The 19,164-nt window shown below is 32.9% G+C and overlaps 1 protein-coding gene across 7 annotated transcripts; it reads left to right on the forward strand.

The window, feature by feature from the left end:
• The first annotated feature begins 3,150 nt into the window (after positions 1–3,150).
• LOC140961364 (DEAD-box ATP-dependent RNA helicase FANCM) lies at positions 3,151–14,492 on the forward strand. 7 transcript variants are annotated; one of them, XM_073419848.1, is made up of 24 exons: positions 3,151–3,294; positions 3,417–3,792; positions 4,792–4,935; positions 5,493–5,575; positions 5,684–5,798; positions 6,453–6,544; positions 7,647–7,701; positions 7,798–7,919; positions 8,079–8,192; positions 8,504–8,697; positions 9,108–9,238; positions 9,562–9,622; positions 9,719–9,789; positions 10,407–10,456; positions 10,520–10,685; positions 10,833–10,960; positions 11,062–11,397; positions 11,473–11,539; positions 12,064–12,393; positions 12,475–12,645; positions 12,735–13,148; positions 13,295–13,346; positions 13,537–13,686; positions 13,883–14,492. In XM_073419848.1, the coding sequence occupies exons 1-24, from the start codon at positions 3,250–3,252 to the stop codon at positions 14,406–14,408; spliced, it is 3,993 nt and encodes a 1,330-aa protein (XP_073275949.1). In that variant the 5' UTR covers positions 3,151–3,249; the 3' UTR covers positions 14,409–14,492. The 7 variants fall into 7 exon arrangements, 5 of the variants coding, with proteins under 5 accessions (XP_073275949.1, XP_073275948.1, XP_073275951.1 ...); XM_073419847.1 differs by having other exon boundaries at positions 10,520–10,679; positions 10,827–10,960; XM_073419850.1 differs by having other exon boundaries at positions 10,520–10,679; positions 10,827–10,960; positions 12,064–12,360.
• Positions 14,493–19,164: the final 4,672 nt, after the last annotated feature.

Raw genomic sequence — 19,164 nt, forward strand, 5'->3', positions numbered from 1 at the left:
TATTTTTATTATTTCTAATAATAACATTATATTATATATTAAATATATAAACAATAAATAAATAACAGTAAAATAAATATTATTACTTTTGTTACCTTTTTCTTCTGTTCGGAGCTTGGAAAAATATGGAGGACTTTTAGAGCTTCGTGCTGATAACATGTTGTGAAAAAGTAAAAATTTACGGTAAAAAGTAAAAATCTCAAACTCTCAAAATTATCACACTACACACTTTATAATAATTTTCTCTCAACTCAATTGTGTTTTTCTTCACAAATGAGAAATCTATTTATAGAAAATTTTTACAAATAATCCAAAAATAAAATACATCATTACCTACATTATCACACACTAATTTTCAATATTCAACACCTAATTTTACCTAATTTTCAACATTCAACATTCACATTTTCAACACAAATATTTTTCACATTTTTTAAATAATTTTTCAACAATATTCAAATTGTAGTCTCATCAAAAATTTTCAAAATACCCCCTCAAAAATAAAAAATTTCTCAAAATGCCCCCCTCAAAAATAAAAATTCCCTATCCCTTGTCTTCTTTACCAATTACTAGTTCCCATATTGTTTTCCTTTCTGGTTAAAGGACATAATCTATTATCAACCTTGTGTGAAATAATCATCGTATATGTCATGTGTTATCTGTATGTCTCCCACTTTAATGTCAACTGAGTACATGTATTATATGTCTCCCACATCAATATCAACTTGAAATCATATATTATAAATAAAAATTACACTACAAGTGGTGTATTTTATTAACTCGGCTTAATCTGGTTAAAATGAAATCTCACATATATATTGGGTACTATAACCACGTACAATTACACTAAGTATCTCTTGCCTTATTGGTGGCAAGAGTGAGATAATAGGATCTTGAGTTCAATTTTCAGCGACTCTTGCATCAGATATTTAGAACATGCTTGTTATCAGAGAATAAGGTGATGATGAAACGAGCATTCTTATATCACATACTCATGTTTGTTAATGCTCATTCAATTGAGAATCACTATTCTCATATTCATGACAATGAACATTTCATCCATTTTTGAATGAGAATGATTATTCTCAAGCAAAAACTTGTGTGAGACTGTCTCACAAGAGACCTACTCTTATTCTTATTCTCAATTCACGTATTTTATAAAAATGTTATCTAGTTTAACTAATTTTAATCTATATCTTCATCATAATGATAACATCAATGATAATAAATAATATATATTATAATTATTTTTTAGATAATAAAACATTATATATTATAAACAATAATAAAATAATATATACTATATTAACAATAATAAAATAATATATACTATATTAATAAAAAAATAAAAAGATTATAATTTAATAATGATGTTAATATTAATAATTAAAATAGATAAAATAATAAGTCAATAATCAAGGTAATAATATTAATATATAAACATATTATAAAATAAAAAACATAAAATAATTATTTATTCGATAAAATAATTATAATATGTTTATGAATGATAGTTATTTTATTTATCAAATATAGTAATAATAACATAATGCTAGTTTTAAAATAATTAACAGAAATAATTAATTATCATTTTTGTTATTTCAACAATTATAATTATATTTATTGAGCTATCATTTTGAATTTTTAATTAAAAAATATTTGATAATAAAAAATTATATATATTTTCCATTTATTTCCGTACCCGTCATTAAAATGAAATATAACTATCATTTCATTCACAACCTCATTCAATTCCAAGATTGATTTAATTCATATCTTATTCCATTCATTGATATCAATAATCCCCGTTAATATGTTAGATCAGGTTTAAATAAGTCTCCACACATTTGTATATAAAAAAAGCACCTAGCCTACAATTATGATTTTGTTTTTAGCAAATGTCTGTCAATGTTCCAACAGTTTAACCAAAAATCTTCAATATTGCACTGGAGCATCCTCAAAAGTCATCATCCACCAAGAAAGATCTGCTCACTTTGCGAGCTATGACACATGCAAGGACCCACGATAGGACCATGGGAAGAATTCGTACATAACAACTGGTGTATCGGCAAAATTGGCAACAGAAGTTGGGAGGAAAAAGGAACGAAACTTGGAATTAGCCGAAGACTTTTTTTTTTCCATCTTCATTTTGCTGCCTCATAATAAGTATCGAGACTTTAGGGTGAAGTGGTTTCTGTCACTTAGCTTTAGAATCTAATAAAGTTTGACAGAATTACAATGACGACATACTCGGCATCCCGAGGTATCAAGAAACTGATGAATCGTACGATTAAATTAACAATGAGAAATCCATTGATTTAATATGGGTTCCACTTATCAAACGATCAAGTGTACGTAGCATAGTCTTTTCCTATTAAGAGCGATAAATGGTAGGACAAGGTTCCAAGATAGAGATAATCATGAATTATAGTCTCACTTGTTTGAGTTTAGGTAAATAGAATCGCTTCACACCGCATTGTATATATAGAAAAAACATTTTGAACAATGCAAGAAAACACTACCGCAACACATCGACTAGTAAGCTGCAAATAACATTGTACGAACGTTGTTTTCGAGGAGTTGGGCAGAAAGAAAAGAGACTCCTAGCTAAAGTTGTCTCACCCAAGAGGTGAGAAGATTTGAGAACAAAGTGTAAATACGGTTAATTTTCACTTATTACCATGTCTCTGTTTTCTCAAACAATTAAATATATTTGGCTTGATTTGTAATAATTATGTTGTATTTGAAATACGGCAAAAACTTGTGTGAGATGGTCTCACGGGTCGTATTTTGTGAGACAGATATCTTATTTGGGTCATTCATGAAAAAGTATTACTTTCTATGCTAATAGTATTACTTTTTATTGTGAATATCGATAGGGTTGACCGTCTCACAGATAAAGATTAGTGAGACAGCTTGAAATGCAATCTTCAACGATGTCAAATAATTACCTAAATCAAATTAGACCAGAGCACTCGACAAATGGTCCAATGAGAAGGATCCGGCTTCTGAGACCTGGGCTCGTAGTGATTTTTGGGCTTGGGTTACTTGAATGGGCTACTCATTTGTCTCACTTTGGAGAGTAGCCCAAAGACACATGGACAAGCTCGTCTTTCACTAACTTCAAAAATGACGCTCCCATGAATTTTGCCGCTCTTGCTTCTTGAGGAACCCTCTGTTAATTTATCCCATCTCACATCGAAACCCTAATTAATCGAATTATCAACTCTCCAACGCGTGCAAACGATCATGGGTTACACTTCCCACCCTCTCAACGTCACAGATAATGACGATGTGAGTTAGGAGGAGTTCATCCGTTTAATTTGTTCCGTATTGTCATTATATTATTTGCATTTGTTTTATACTTGATAGAAAATGTGTGACCTTTCCTATTTTAATGTCTTCTCTGTGCATAGGAGTTTGATTGGGAAGCGGCCGTGAGAGATATAGATGTGGCGTGCGAAGCTACTGCTCCTGAAAAGCTCACCCCAGTTAATAGTTCTAGTGTTGCACACATTTATTTTAAGTCGAATCCAGTTCAAGAAACGTGTAGAAAAGGAGAATGTATTGCCACAATTTCTTCGACTAGGCAAACTACATTAGATAAGTTTATAGGTGTTTCTGCTAGCAATTTGATGCAATCTATGGAAAAGGCGGAATTTTCAAACATTGTGAGCTATGGTGATGTTACTGGTGATAATAATAGAGTTGTTTCCGAGTGTGAAGATATTGAAATGAGTAGCACATTTGTCAAGATTGATCCGGAGGCCGCCAAGACGTGGGTTTACCCAGGTTCTTTTCTTTCCATAGAATTTTCGTTTCTATGTGGTAATCTCACAATGTTTCCATGCTTTTTTACCTTTTATCATTTGTTAATCTTTTTGGGGAGCTGTGGTGGTGAATAGGGATTTAGGGATCCTGTGGCAGTTTTTGGGTTTGAAAAGTGACAATGCATGATGAAGGTGCTATCTTTCAGGCATATAGTCCTAATTATCAAGTTGATAATATGCATGCTGCTGTAACGTTGCTTTCCCGTGTTATGACTACTGATATTTAAGTGGGACTGCTGAAAATTATGATTTTCCTCGTTTTGGAACTCAAGCACTGGGTAGTTATCATTTGGTGATTTCGTTCACTTGGTAATTTGTGGACATATTCGAAGAACTTTGTTTTTTCCATGTCATTGATTCTAGCGTCAATATCCGTGTGCCAGAATCATTTTTATGCTATTTGAATACTCTTTACTATAAGTATACGATGAGTAATAATTTGGAACATATACAGAAGTACTCAATTCCTCTCTGGGAAAGTGAATACTCTGCCGAAATTTTTCTAGCCATTTTTTTATATAAAATCTTCAGATCGAAGAACTTGTGGGGACATTAGAATTTACAAACTATAGACGCAGAGAAAAACTGAGGAAGCAAAAAATTAACTTGGCATTTGGAAAAAGTTAGTGATGAAAGCTTAAATAATTTGTGGTTAGTAAATGAAAATTCAATTTCAAATGAGAGATTCTTGTAGTTAACTTCTGCTTTGAGACCAAAGCTTGTGTTGGTGATTATCGTTCAGATATATTTACACTAACTGGCGATCACTGTCAGCTTGGTTTATTAAGTGAGAATTTACAAATCTTCATGCAAAACTTCATTTTCTTTGTTATTTGATATGGAATTTCTAATAAAGGACTAGACGTTATTATGTTTTATCCACAAATCACAGTTTCTTTCAGTATTTACTACACTAGCAAATAATGGCTCATTTATTTGTTTGTTATTTTATTTATGGCAGTGAACATCTCTCGTCGTGATTATCAGTTTGCTATCACCCAGACTGCACTGTTTTCCAATACGTTAGTTGTATTACCAACAGGGCTTGGAAAAACTTTTATCGCTGCGGTTGTCATGTTTAATTACTTCAGATGGTTTCCTGAAGGTAATGCGATTCTGCGCCATATTGCTATCGGTTTTTTCATGTTTATTTTCTTTATTGTTTATTTACTTCATACTTATCCATGGCCCATGTGTAATAGTATTATAAATCAAGATATATGAAGAAAATTATGCGATGCCTTGCCCCGACCAGTAATTCTGAAAACTGTGGGACGAGCCTGTTGTTGGCTAATTATGATTACAAGACTGTTATCTCACTTTCAAGCTCAGTGCATGAAAATGATAAATTAACCATCAAGACTTCAAAATGTATTCCCAATTTGTCGCTAATAATCATGCTTATGTATAAATCGAATTCAGGTAAGCACAAAATGGAACTAAGCTTAAAAAAATGTAAATGGAACTTCTGTACAAGACGAGTGGTACGGGCAAGACCGGATGGTCGGCTGGGCCTAACCACACCTTTGTCCTGCATGCACTTGTTCTTGGGCTTTTAATAATCACTCTTCCTTTGATAATTATTTCAAATGATTTTTGGTATTTCTATCGGAAACTTTTATTGAGCAACAACACTATATACGTCTAGTGCATTGTTGGCAGGAAAAATTGTTTTTGCTGCTCCTACTCGACCTCTTGTCATTCAACAAATAGAAGCTTGTCATAAAATTGTTGGAATTCCACAAGTGAGGCGCTGGTTACATCACTCTTAGAATTTATTTACTAATGTTTTTGGTTGAAGTGTTTCCATTTCTATACTTAATTTGAGAAAGTTTACACCACACTTGCTACAGGAGTGGACAATTGACATGACAGGCCAGACGAGTCCTGCGACAAGAGCAAATTTATGGAGAGATAAACGTGTCTTCTTTGTCACTCCACAGGTGTTGGAGAAGGATATACAGTCTGGTGTGTTTGTCAACTTGTTAGAATATCTTGTCAAAGACTGATGGACATGATTTTAAATGAAGATAACTTAGTAGTACATACAAGCTTTGATGGAGTACTTCAGATGTTGTCACCTAGTCTATGATATATTTATGATTCAAAAATCTTTTTGCTTTTATTCAATGTAATAATCATCTGAAGATTCAGAAAACTTTTGAAATAAGAAGAGATGTTAACTGCCTAATAGTGATGAGATTTAAATTACCTTATTTGTTTTTTCCTCCTATTGTTAATCACTGTAGAGTTGGTTTTTCATTTTTTCAAATGACAAAGTTTAGCATCAATTTATTTCATCTTATACTGTCCGTGGCTTCTTTATCAAGTTGATCAAATATATCCAAGCAAGGCTTATAGGATAGAATGATAAAGTTTGTTTAAGTTTACCCTGTGATATCTACTGACAGTTGGGATTGGAGAACATATGTTGGTTTAATGGGTCTCTGAAGATTCAATCATGCATATTTACTCACTAGATGTACATCTATATCTATTCTCTGTTTTGTTACTATGTTCACTGCCTTTGAAAATAATAAGAATTCAATATTATTGTAAAGTTTGATCATACTCATTAATTAGCAGTTTGCAGAGATCCTCTTAATTGAATCAATGTTGCAGGTTCATGTTTGGTAAAACATCTGGTTTGTTTGGTAATTGATGAGGCACATCGTGCAACAGGAAACTATTCCTACTCTGTTGCAGTTCGTGAGGTGGGTCATCCTAGTTCTTTTCTTCCTGTTCTGCACGAGGTTTATAATTCATTCCACTAAAGTTCTTTTATATTAGACATGGAAGTTGTTTCGTGATTTTGGTTTTGTAAGCATAGTTATAAAAGGCGAGTGCCTGGGTAATATCCCAGGTGCAACTGTGCAACACCTTAAGCAAGCGCGCGACTTAGGATCGCCTCTGCTGAAAGGCGCGCGCCTGTGCGCTTGTGGCATATATGCTACAATTCCATATAAAATAATTCAAGAATCAAGCCCAATAAGTTTTAAAGCCAAAAAACAGACACAATCCCTATTTAATGTTTTAAAAAGCCCTGCAATCTGCATGTGCAAGTTCTTCTCCCTCATGACCTCTCAAATTTTTTTTGTGCATGCGTGCAGCGGCCTTTTTCTCCGTCTCAAATTCTTTCCGGTTCTGTGCATCTCTCTTTGTCTCAAATTCTTTCTCGTCTTGCGTTTATCTGTCTCTGTGTCTGCGTATGAAATCTCCGTCTCCCTATCTGCTGCCGAATGTTCCAATCAAGATAAATTTCTAGCTCCATTGAGTGATTAACATACTGTGCTAGTGTGCTTCATCAAAAATCATAACACCACACAGTTGACTTTGCTGCTACCATGAAATCTCCATTCAACCTTAAAAAAAATGACTCTGAAAGCGGCAAATGCGCTTTACTTCGATAAAGCGCGCGTTTCGCCTCGCGCCTTAGGCCCCAAGGCACCTCAGCGTTTTAGTGCGCCTTCCGCCCCAAATAATTATGCTTGTAAGTAGTATTGTTGATATTTACCTCGATGCTAAGTTTATTTTCCGTTACCGACAAATCTCGGTAAATCATAAGTCCGGGCTTGTCTTGTTGGAGTGATGAGGGTGTGATTCTTTCTGATATCTGAAATTTGAATAATCAAATCAAAAGTCTGTCTCTATTAAAACTATATACCGTAGTTGTTTGAACCTACAAGCAAGGGAAACATTGAGATGCATACATGGATGAGAATCATGTAACTTCGCAGTTTCAGGAGAAACTTGCTTTCATATCGCTTATTCAATTGATTATTTTTAAATCGATGCTACTCTCTGTCCACTTTGAAGTTGATGGATGTTCCAGTGCAACTACGAATATTGGCGCTCACAGCAACACCAGGAAGTAAGTATTCCGTTGGGCCACAAGACAGATAGTTGATTTGGTATTCTGAGTTCCTTTATGGTAATGGCGCTGCTTTTCTGATTATTCATGTTGCAGGTAAACAGCAGGCAATTCAGTGTGTAATTGACAGCCTTCAAATAGCTACTCTTGAATACCGAAGCGAGAGTGATCATGATGTGCTTCCATATGTGCATGAGAGAAAGATAGAAGTAATTGAGGTGCTTATTTTTTTTATTTTGCTGATTTCAATTTGACTATTATATGTCAAGGCTGCACCTAGATGATGAAAATCCAGTAGTCAAAAAGCATCACCAGCTTACTGCATGGTTTGTTCGAATACGTGAACGAGAGGTGTTTTCATTTTATGCATATGTTAGGTGGCTATGGGCGATGAAGCTGTTGAAATAAGTAATCTGCTTTTGGAAGTAATACGGCCATTTGCTGCCCGGCTTTGTGCACTTGGGGTGCTTCAGAAGATAGATGTCCAGATGGTATGCCTTGTACCTTACTGTTTGGAGTTTGTACCAACTCCTTTTTATTCTATTTTTTTGCTTCGTTGACATCAGTTTATGAAATTTCCTGAATGTGTTATTCAAGATTTGGCTTGGTTTCTTGCTGCAGTCCATATGAGTATCTGAAATAATGGTCGAATGGTGTATATTTGTTAACTCATTCATGATTAGTTATTTATCTGTTACATTTCACAATTCTGGTTAGGTGGATTCTCAATTATTGTTTTCTTTTAACAAATTTGTGGTCACGTGCTCATTTTTGTCTTAAAAGCTTTATTAATAATTGACAGTTAAGCCCCTTCAATCTACTCAATTCAAGGGATAAATTTCGGCTAGAGCCTCCAGTGGACCTTCCTCATATGAAATATGGAGAAATTGAAGGCTATTTTGGTGTTCTTATAACGCTATACCATGTGAGAAAATTGCTCACAAGCCATGGAATAAGGCCTGCGTTTGAGATGCTTGAGGAGAAATTGAAACAGGGGTAGGTCTCTATTTGTCATTGAATGAAGTTTGTTTTTTTCCTTTTTCTGCATAATATGAATGTGAGTATATGTGATTGTTTTGGATTCAAGATGATTATTGTATCTTTGTATTCTTCTTTTCATTGTAAATGCTCTAATGCTGATCAAGTCTTTGCACCTGCACTCTCACTCATGACTTGCTTTTTTGTATCAGAGGTGTCTCCCTGTTTAAGTTCATTGATTAGTCGGTTGGGGTTTCCTCAACTTTTTATTGAAACATTATTCCAGATAATATCATTTGCTAATATATCTGTACTTATGCTAACTCAAATTCTTTTAGCTTGTTAGCCGGAAAAGTGTTCGTGAAGGGTTACAACTAATTTTTTCTGAAAACTGAGGATCTTTCTGAGTATAGTGAATGGTTTTGCAGGTCCTTTGCCCGGTTCATGAGCAGAAATGAAGTTCTATTGAAAGCAAAACTTCTAATGCAGAAAACTGTCTCCAATGGTGCCCCGAGCCCAAAATTGGCAAAAATGCTGGATGTGCTTACTGACCATTTCAGTATGTAGCATTAATAGTATTTCAATAACACGACAAGTCTGTGTTTGTGGGCATGTTGCTTCTCACTATGTTAATTTTGCTGTCTAACAACTATAAAAAATGCAGCAGTTTGAAGTAGAAATAATGCATGAGATGACAGCTAACAGTATTTTAAACTCTTAAAATTGCATCATACATGTCTGTATAATGTTATAGAATGATATGTAAAACCTGAAGGAAAGAGTTCCATGTTCACGGCTGCTTTTCTTTCATTTCAGTATTTTACATTTGCACTACATTTTAGTATTTATGCAGAGCAACTGACCCTGCAATTTCTCGTGCAGAAGTGACAGATCCACAAAGCTCCAGAGTCATTATCTTCTCAAATTTTAGGGGCAGTGTCAGGTCAAATTGATCTTTGTTTCTTCAAATCTTTCTACATCCTGTCCTGACATCAAATTAGAAGTATAATAAAATGTCGTTTCTCCTTAAATGGTTCAGGGACATAATGAGCGCGCTAGAAAACACTGGGAAGTTTGTTAAAGCTATGGAATTCATTGGCCAAAGCTCAGGTTTGTTACTCAACTGTTCCTTTCTTTTGTCATTGTACATTCCCAACTGGCTGAATGTAAACATTTTAATAATTGGTTTCAATCTTTTTTTTCTATGCTCTTCAAGATTTATTTATGAAATTGAGTAAATGGGTTAGAAGATAATGCAAGTCAAAATGGTTGTAGTAGTAGTCCTGAGCATTCATATCTGAAATTGCTTCGCCGGTACGTAAATTCAACTTTTCTTTGATGGAACTATATCAGCTTTCCATTTGAATTGAAAGCACCTAGCACTTTTCTCATTTGGGTCTGAGCAAGATTTTCAAACTAATTTCCACGTGTATTTTTTAACTGGTGGTGGTAGTTCTCCTCTTTCTGTTGCTTTGTAATGCTTTAATTGTTTTACTACAATGGGCCGGCCAGAGCGGTAGTTTCCTCAATACTCGACTGGCTCGTTTACATGAATGCTACAGCTCATACCATTTAGGCTCAACCAAGTGAGCAGAGTTGGTGCAAAAGTCCAAAAACCGGAGTGATATTCCTCACATTTAGCGTTCAAACAACCAACTTGGTATTATTTATTTGGTCTCATGAAATTATTGATAAACATTTGTGACTTTTCTTGTATTTCTACGAAGGAAAAACGTTGAAGGGACAGCCACAAAAAGTTCAACAGGCTGTTTTAAAGGTACTTTTTTTTTGCTTCCTCTTGTGTTCTGTCCTTGATGGTTTACTTGACTTGCCTCTGTAGAAATTTCGGGCAGGTGGATACAATGTTCTTGTTGCAACATCAATTGGTGAAGAAGGTCTAGATATTATGGAAGTTGATCTCGTTGTATGCTTTGATGCAAACGTATCACCTTTGAGAATGATTCAGCGCATGGGGAGGACGGGAAGGAAGCATGAAGGACGTGTAGATATCCATCTCCTTGTTCTTTATCCTGAAGGATTCATTTTTTTTAGCTTGATTTTTGAATGTCTGTCACATCCCATCGATAATTTAAAAGCTTAAAATGTTATCGTGGTTCAGTCTTTCTTTCAGTAATTTTCTTAATAAGATTTACTAGTTTTAGCATGTGAAGGATCTGAACTGAAGGGTTACATGCGAAAAAAAGCAACCAGCAAGTCCATTGACAAACACATGCGAAATGGCGGACTGAGTAGCTTTAATTTCCATTCTAGTCCAAGGATGGTAAGCTTTTCTGCTGATTTTTTCTGTAATTTTTTGGTAAAAGAAATTTCTGTTACTATGATTCAGCTAACAACTGGGACTATGTCCATACGCACTTGCAGGTCCCCCATCGTTTTAGACCAGAAGTACGATTTCTTGAAATGTCAATTGAACAATTTGTTCCGCGTGGAAAGAAAAAGAAAGATGATAACCCTGTCTCAGTGCCAGCATACAAAACCAAATTAGTGGAGGCTGAGATGGACTTGCTTGCCAAGTATTTTCCCACTGCCATTAAAGTTGCTTGGAAACCATCTCTTGTCGCCTTTCCTCATTTCCAGGCATTTCCCTCCCCCGTGAATGAAGTGCTGCATTCATCTAGAACTTGTTTCCTAATAGATACAATGCAGTGTTTGCAAGGCCGATCATTATGTATAGAGAATATAACTGTTTTTGCCAAGGTTTGTGTTCTAGCTCTTGTCGAACCTTAATCATGTGTGCTGTCCTTAATAATTATTCGAATCATTTTTGGTCAGGATGAAGATATTTCATATCCTTCCTCACGAGTTGAAGCTGTGGAATCTCACAAGGGGATTATGAAAGGTTAAGAGCACCTTCCTATTAAATGTTTTTTGCTGCTTAATTGCATCGTGAGAGATTTTCAATAATTGTTCATGGTTCACCCATGCATTTATGAAGTTCGAATAGATTTTCATACGATACAGTTTGATTTGGAATGATTATTGACTTGTAGTTCATCCACCTAATACATTTTGAACCAATGGTTGCCCTATTGCTTTATTTATTTATTCTATTTTTTTAGCTATAGTTTAATCATGCATACTAAAAGTTATATTTATTGTATCTTATTTAACTTATTATATAACCTAGTAATTTTGGTTGCTACATGGTGATTGTTAACTAATTATTTGGCTCTGCTTGGTTTGAGTTGCCCTCAGTCCTCAGGTATGGAAACTGGCGATTTATTTTTTAATTTTCTGCACAAAGGCCGAGTAAAGGACCAAACTTACTATATCATGGGCTACCTGAGTCACTGGAAATACCCAGATCATGAATACTTACTTGATACATGATGAAACTTTGTGCTAACACTGTTATAGATTTAGAAAGGAATCCTGCTGAAGGGCATTGGAAGACAGTAGAAAATGATAAAGAGCTTGAGGAGACTACAAGAACAAGAGAGATGCACATTGAAGATTTAGACAAACAAAAACCATGCAGGCATACTCCCCTGTTTGGAGCAGATTCTATATCAGTGGATGATCTTGGAAATGTTCCGGTTTTATCATTACCTCAATTTCCTCTACAATGTCATCTGAAAAGCAGAAACAGTATTAATGTTTCCTCTGTAAACAAGTTGATGGATAATTCTGAAAATCGTGAAGAGAATATGCAAGCAAAAGGTAAACTGTCTCCAGGGTCAACATCCCCCCGAGGTAAGGATTTTTTTTGAATGAATTCTATGTAATCTGCAAAAAGTACATTTTTCCCAAAGCTGACAAATTATGTGTACTTAGGCACTAGCAGAAAATCAAAAGAAATGGATCTCTCTGGTGAGGCTCATAAAATCGTGTATAGCATGATCCCAGTTGTTGAAGCTGAGTCCAGCAATGAATTTAGGGATTCTGATCTCAGTCCTCGGCTGACTAATTTCATCAAAAGTGGGATTGTTCCAGAATCTCCCTTAAGTAATGCTCGTTTTCTGAATCATTGTTCCTGTTCTATGCATGTATTTGTGTCTTGGTGCTTAGGCTAATGTCTGCATTAAAGTGTACAGGTAAATGGAATTGTGATGAAGACAGTTCAACGGTTCCTGCTCTTGGTTCGACCCCACAAGTACGAGCACAGATTTCAATGAACCCTAGGCAAGATGAAGAGAAGGAAACGAATGTCCCATGTTTGAGTAAAGGTGTCATTCAAACTCCTGGTCTGTATCTGGACAAAAATGCACCGAGTGCATGCAAGTCACCTGTTCCAGGTGCTAAAGAAGCACAAATGCTTTATGATAAGTCCTCAAACTCAAGCAGCAGCAAAGACTGGCTTGTAGAATCTGTAGAAAAATCTGCAACAGTTGAGCAGCATCACAAGCTAAGAAGGTTGCGCAAGCATGGAGATCGCAGTGAGAAAGTTCCTCGAAAATCCAAAGATCAAATTGTTACTGGAGTTCATACTAAAATTAAGCCAGTCAAAGGTTAACCAATATGAGTTTCTTATCTGCCCTCGAAAAATATCAGTTTAGATTAAATTTTCTTGTAGAACTAGGTAATTGAACTCCATATCAATGTATTTAAGCTTTCTCTGTGCTGAAACATGCTTATGTTATTCTTTTGCATCCAGGTAAGAGAAAGCAAGCGAAAAATGCTGTTGTCTATATTCATGATGAAGCAGAGTAAGTCACTATCACGCTATAAAAATCGATGGCCTACATTTGTCGGCTGGACAAATGTAATACCATATTCCCCCTTTCTTCCCAATTTTGTATCATTTTAAATATTTGATAAAAAAACATACCCCTTGCTCCTTGTTTCTCTTTTGCGATTGCTATCTTTATTTATAATTTACTTTGGCTCCTAATTTAGGGTATCTTCAGAAGTTTCTGTATCTGATGACGAAGAAGACGAGCACATGAACAGTTCATATGAAGACAGTTTCATAGATGATGGTGTGAATCCTACATTAGCAGATTCACAGCCTGGAGTCAGTCGAACTGACATGATGGCGATTTACAGGTTTTGCCAGCAAACATTTCCCTTAAAAAGCATGTTTTCCATCTTGGAGGCTATGATCCATTTTTGGACAAATCATTGATTTTTTTTTTTTAAAAAAAAAAACCACAAGGGAGATTGTTTTCTGAATGTTTTGATTGACACAAGGGAATGTGCTCTATACTTAAAAAAAATTGGAATTGGTACCCATATTTTGCAGGCGGTCCTTGCTCAGTCAATCCCCATTTCAGAGAACTCCCAACGTTTCCACGGATTTCAGTCCTCACTCTATGGTTCAAAGTAGTACGAAGAACGAAAGTGGGAGTTCATCAGGAGCAAACTATAATAAGACTACTCAAACTGGCTTAGAGTTGACAGCTAAGAACTCGGGATTTTTTGTCACCGAGATTGATAATGAGTGTTGGCCAGACAGCCGGAAGAGAAAATTGAGCTTCTTTCAAGCTCAATCTGTGCCAATGGTTAATTTAGACGACAAATTCAGTTTACTCTGTGAAGCTACTGCCAAGACCTCATCCCAGTTGTTAGAAATACAGAATATGGAAGAAAAGAGAGAGGTGTTTGATGATGATGATCAATTTTATGAAGGTATTGACCTTGATGCTGTGGAGGAAGAAGCTTCAAAACAACTCAGAGATTGCTGTGCACGGAATATATCAATGACAAGCGAGGCTATGCCTCTAAATCTGGCTATTCAGGGCTCTCCATCCTTTGATCTTGGAGTTTAACTTTTCAACTTTTATACCTTCACATATTAAAATAGAACATTGTTGTTTTCGTGTAAATGTACAAGTATTTATGATCTTTGAGCATTTCCCTTGTTCTCTCGAACAACTGAACAAGTACAAGTAGCGATACATACACAGATCAAGAGAAGCTGATTAAAGGTACAAACTAGGCTCGATTTTGTTTTCTAATTTTTTGTACGTATGTACATACATATATGAGTTTTGTTCAGACTCCATTTTTGTTAAATAGGTTCTATTTATGATTCTTTTTCCAGCATTTTCTTTCTCCCCAACTTTTATTTTCTTATCATCATTATTTAACTGTTTCTCAAAGATTCGGTAACCTACCATGCATGCAAACATTTAACATGTTCTTTCCTACATCCCTTTAATTAATTTCTTATCCTATCTTTCATTTTTTTGGAGAATGTGTATGTATATATATACATATATATATTGGATAAATTAATAGACTAAATAAATCTTCCTTTTTTTATTAAGAGAGGCGAGAATAATTTTTCTAAAAATATTGATTATTAAGAACGGAAAATACAATTTTTATGTTTAATACTTATTAGTAATAACAATATTTACTATATTTGACATTTATTGTTTCAAATTTGATTCTGAAAATAATTTAATTTACTTTAACACGATAAAATTTTAAAAGTATTAATTCAAATTAAATTAACTGAAAATCAGACATAATTAAAATATCAAAATTTTACAGTATTTCATATATAACAAATTGTATAGCAATCAATTATATTCTAAAATGGCAAAGTGCATTTTTGATTATGTAATTATTTACTTTGTGATTTTGGTTACATTATTATCAAATTTCAGTTTCAAGTCGGAAATATCACTAAAAAATGAATATAACGGACTAAAACCTAAATTTGACAATATCAAAGATCAAAATTTGGAAAGAAGATTTATTTTTAATCTTTAATTACTAATTTTTATTATTATATATCTGTATAACATTTTTATAACAAAAAATACGAAAATCCCAGCTTGCACGGGGTGTGATAGGGTTGTGAAAGATAAATCGGATATGGAAGTTTTAATAAGATATCATTATTGAATAAAAATCTATTATGTGATTTATTCAATTTATTTTGACTGAAATAAATGAGGATATACATTATACCAAGATTTTGCATCAAAATAGATATTTCAAGAAATTACAATTATTCATCCTATCAATAACCTTGTCGGATTTGATGTATGATAAGAGATTTACTTTTTCTATTGATTCATATAGATTGGACAAAAAAACAATTCTTGAATGTGACGGTGCGTGGGTATGGACCGAGATTGCTGTCAAGATCTATATAAGTCCAGAAAGTCTTGGGTTCTAATTATGGGAAGGTACAAGCTCCAGTGCTTGGACCGGAGAAGTTCTATGAGTGACGGTGCGTGGGTATGGACTGAGGCCCATGCTATGCTATGGTCCATGACCGTTACACTCATAATAGTTTTTGTGTAAAAGAAATATAAGTTTTTTTCCCTGAAGAAAATCTTCCGGAAGCAGCTTCTTCCCTGCAACTGATTAGTAATTTATTAAAAGTCAATTACGTAGGTGAGGCATATTTTGCTAGTGACTTAATTCTAATTAAGCATTATTAATCTTGCTACGGCTTTTCTAGTGACATCCTCCATTGACTTTTAATTTTAATATATTCAAAATTAATTAATTACTTGGATCAAGAGTCACCATTTGATTAATACAAAACATACGTATAAAAACAACAACAAAAACAATAATAAAGGTTGAAATATAATAATTGTTCGTACTTGGTAAAATAATCGAAATGTGACACTTGAGATGTTGTATGATTTAAAATATTTGAATTGTATCGTTATCACTAATTATAGTTTTTGGCAGAACGATAAATATTTAGTCTTACAATAACAATATTCCATATGTCTCAATTACATTGGATTATTTGTTTTTAACATAGATTTAATTAGAAAAATTGGAAAAACAAAATGTACAAACAAATTTCATATTTTATCTTATTTTATTCATTCAAAAATATTTGCACGTTTTCCAAGACTTAGCTAATAAGGTTTATTAATTAAAAAAAAGACAAATATTACTAAATATTGAAATTGGATTATATATTTGAGACAACTGGAAAAAATAAAACATATCTAATTGAGACGGAAAGAGTACAATGCACATAGTTATAAAAAAATTTAAATTTTTCCATGTTAATTTATCAGATATCAAATTTATCTTTTGATAGCATATTTGGATTAAGAAAAGTTATAATTTGATATAGATTATTAATTTATTGAGTATTAATTTATCAAGAGATATTCATTTCATTTTATTTTAGATAATCCTATTTTTCTCGAGATAGACTAGTTATGCTAGTTTAGGGAAAATTACTGTTTTTTTTTTTTTGTCTTGTAACTTACAGATTATTCATTTTTCTTATGGTGTCGGTCAATTTATACTCATATGCCATTATTTGCACCTTTGTTTCAATTTTAGATAGGTTTCATTGAAATACCGATGTGACGACAGACAACAACGATGAGTCACGTCACCACTTTATCCGGTGAGTATGACTAAAATTGAACAATATATAAATTAGTGGAAATTTGTTTAGCATCCATCTGATGTTGAAATTTATATAATCGACTCTTACTTTTGCAATTACGGTCGAATTCTTTGAGTGAATGATTATCGATCAACCATTTTACATATTGATATTATATTGTATTATATTATATTACACGTTTTTAATTAGTATATTGGATTTTGAATTTTTTTTAAAAAAAAAGGAAAAAGAAAGACGAAAATAACCTGAAATAGCTTCTTGACTGCAACTATATATGTAATTAGAAGTCAAATACGTAAATAAATGCTATATATTTGGCTAACTATATTTTAATCAAGCATGCTTCTTGCTTTTAATGACTTTTTAATGATATTCTCCATTGACTTTCAATTTTAATATTCAATTCTAATAATATTTGTATCTTCGAATTTATAGTGTCTTATAATAATCTTTTTATTTTTAAATTGAAATGATATAATTAATATTGTAACCATATCATGATCATACCAAAATGATAATTTTATAGAGGTACATGAGTGTGTGGAGTAGGTAAAAATATGAGATCAAATTTTCACAGATGGTTCAATTATCCTTACCAGTATTTTCTCACTCGAACATATAACATATAATTTGTCTAGTACGATTTCTTATGTTGACGTGATTCACACCATCATTTGCATAAATCTTTTTTTTTAACATTAAAAAATAAAATAAAATAAAATCAATCCGGGAGGGAGATCCCGAAGAACAACACAAGAAAGTCAAGATGAAATATTTCGATCTAGCCATTGAAAATCTAGAGAAACATCTAAAGATCTGCGAGCTAGAAAATGAGCCACACAGTTGGCCGAGCGATACATATGCTTAATGGAAATAAAACTAGTGTCAAGAAGCAAAAAATTGACATCCAAAGCTAGAACTCCTATTGAACCAAACTCCTCATCTGGATTAAGAGCTAAACGAACCATCTTCGGGGGAAAGAGATTCACCAATTTTGGTACTTTAGCCCAATTTTTTTTAAAGCACCTCTTTTAAAAAATATTTTACCTAAACAGTCTATTAAATAATTATAAAAAATATTATTAAATGTACATCCATATATCACTACATTGATATTTATACTATATCACGAGATTAACAATTTTCGATTTTTTTTTCAATTTAAATAAAATATTATGGTCATTTTAAAGGCGAGTTAAGAAGTAAAGTGTAAATACTTGAAGTACATGCAAAATCACTCATTATAAAATAACCGAATTATCAAATCTTAAAATGTTAAACTGTAACAATTATTCATTTTCTTTTATATATATAATGATGGTGGGAGATTTTATCTAATTAAATAAACCACAGAAATGAGACATTAACTCAAGATTTCTTCAATCTTAAGCCTTACTCTTACCATTATACCAGGATCCTGGGTTACTGTAACAATTATTCAATTTTTTTTTTCTTGTTGGAATAAGTTTATTTAACTCGTACTTTAAAATAAATTTATTTCTAGATGAAGAAATTTTCTGAAAATATCCTATAAGTTGATGAGAATAATTCTATAAACAAAAATATTGATGAAAATGGTTGGTGAGCTTAAATTTATTTAATAATACTCCATCGGTGTAATATTTTTATGTATTTTCATTCTAATTAAAGAAAATTATTGGGGAAAAATTATTTATTTTTTTATTTTATCTTTTTTAATTAGTGTTTCAATATCATGTTGGTAAAATAATAAGAAAATAATATTAAATATATATACGTGATTATAATATATTTAAGGTGATTATATATTTAATACGGATAAAAATAAAATAAGAGAGTAAGTTCAATAATGAAAATTTTGATGTATGATTTGTTCTTGGGCAAAAACTTGTGTGATACGGTCTCACTAATAGTATTTTTTGAGAAATATATCTTATTTGAGTAATTCATGAAAAAATATTATTTTTTATGCTAAGAGTATTACTTTTTATTTTGAATATCGGTAGGATTGATCCGTTTCACGAATAAAAATTCGTAAAATCATCTCACACCTGCTCTTGTTCATGAGATTTGAAAGGGGGAAGCTCATGGAATAATCATTAATTTGAAGGTGAAATATTCAAAAAAAAAAAAAAGAAAAGAAAAAAGAACACTGTAATAATAATAAAGAGAAAAAAACGAAGAGTGATTTTGAATTCCAC

The sequence above is a fragment of the Primulina huaijiensis genome, chromosome 16 (assembly GCF_012295235.1).
Source record: "Primulina huaijiensis isolate GDHJ02 chromosome 16, ASM1229523v2, whole genome shotgun sequence".
Classification (NCBI taxonomy): domain Eukaryota; kingdom Viridiplantae; phylum Streptophyta; class Magnoliopsida; order Lamiales; family Gesneriaceae; genus Primulina; species Primulina huaijiensis.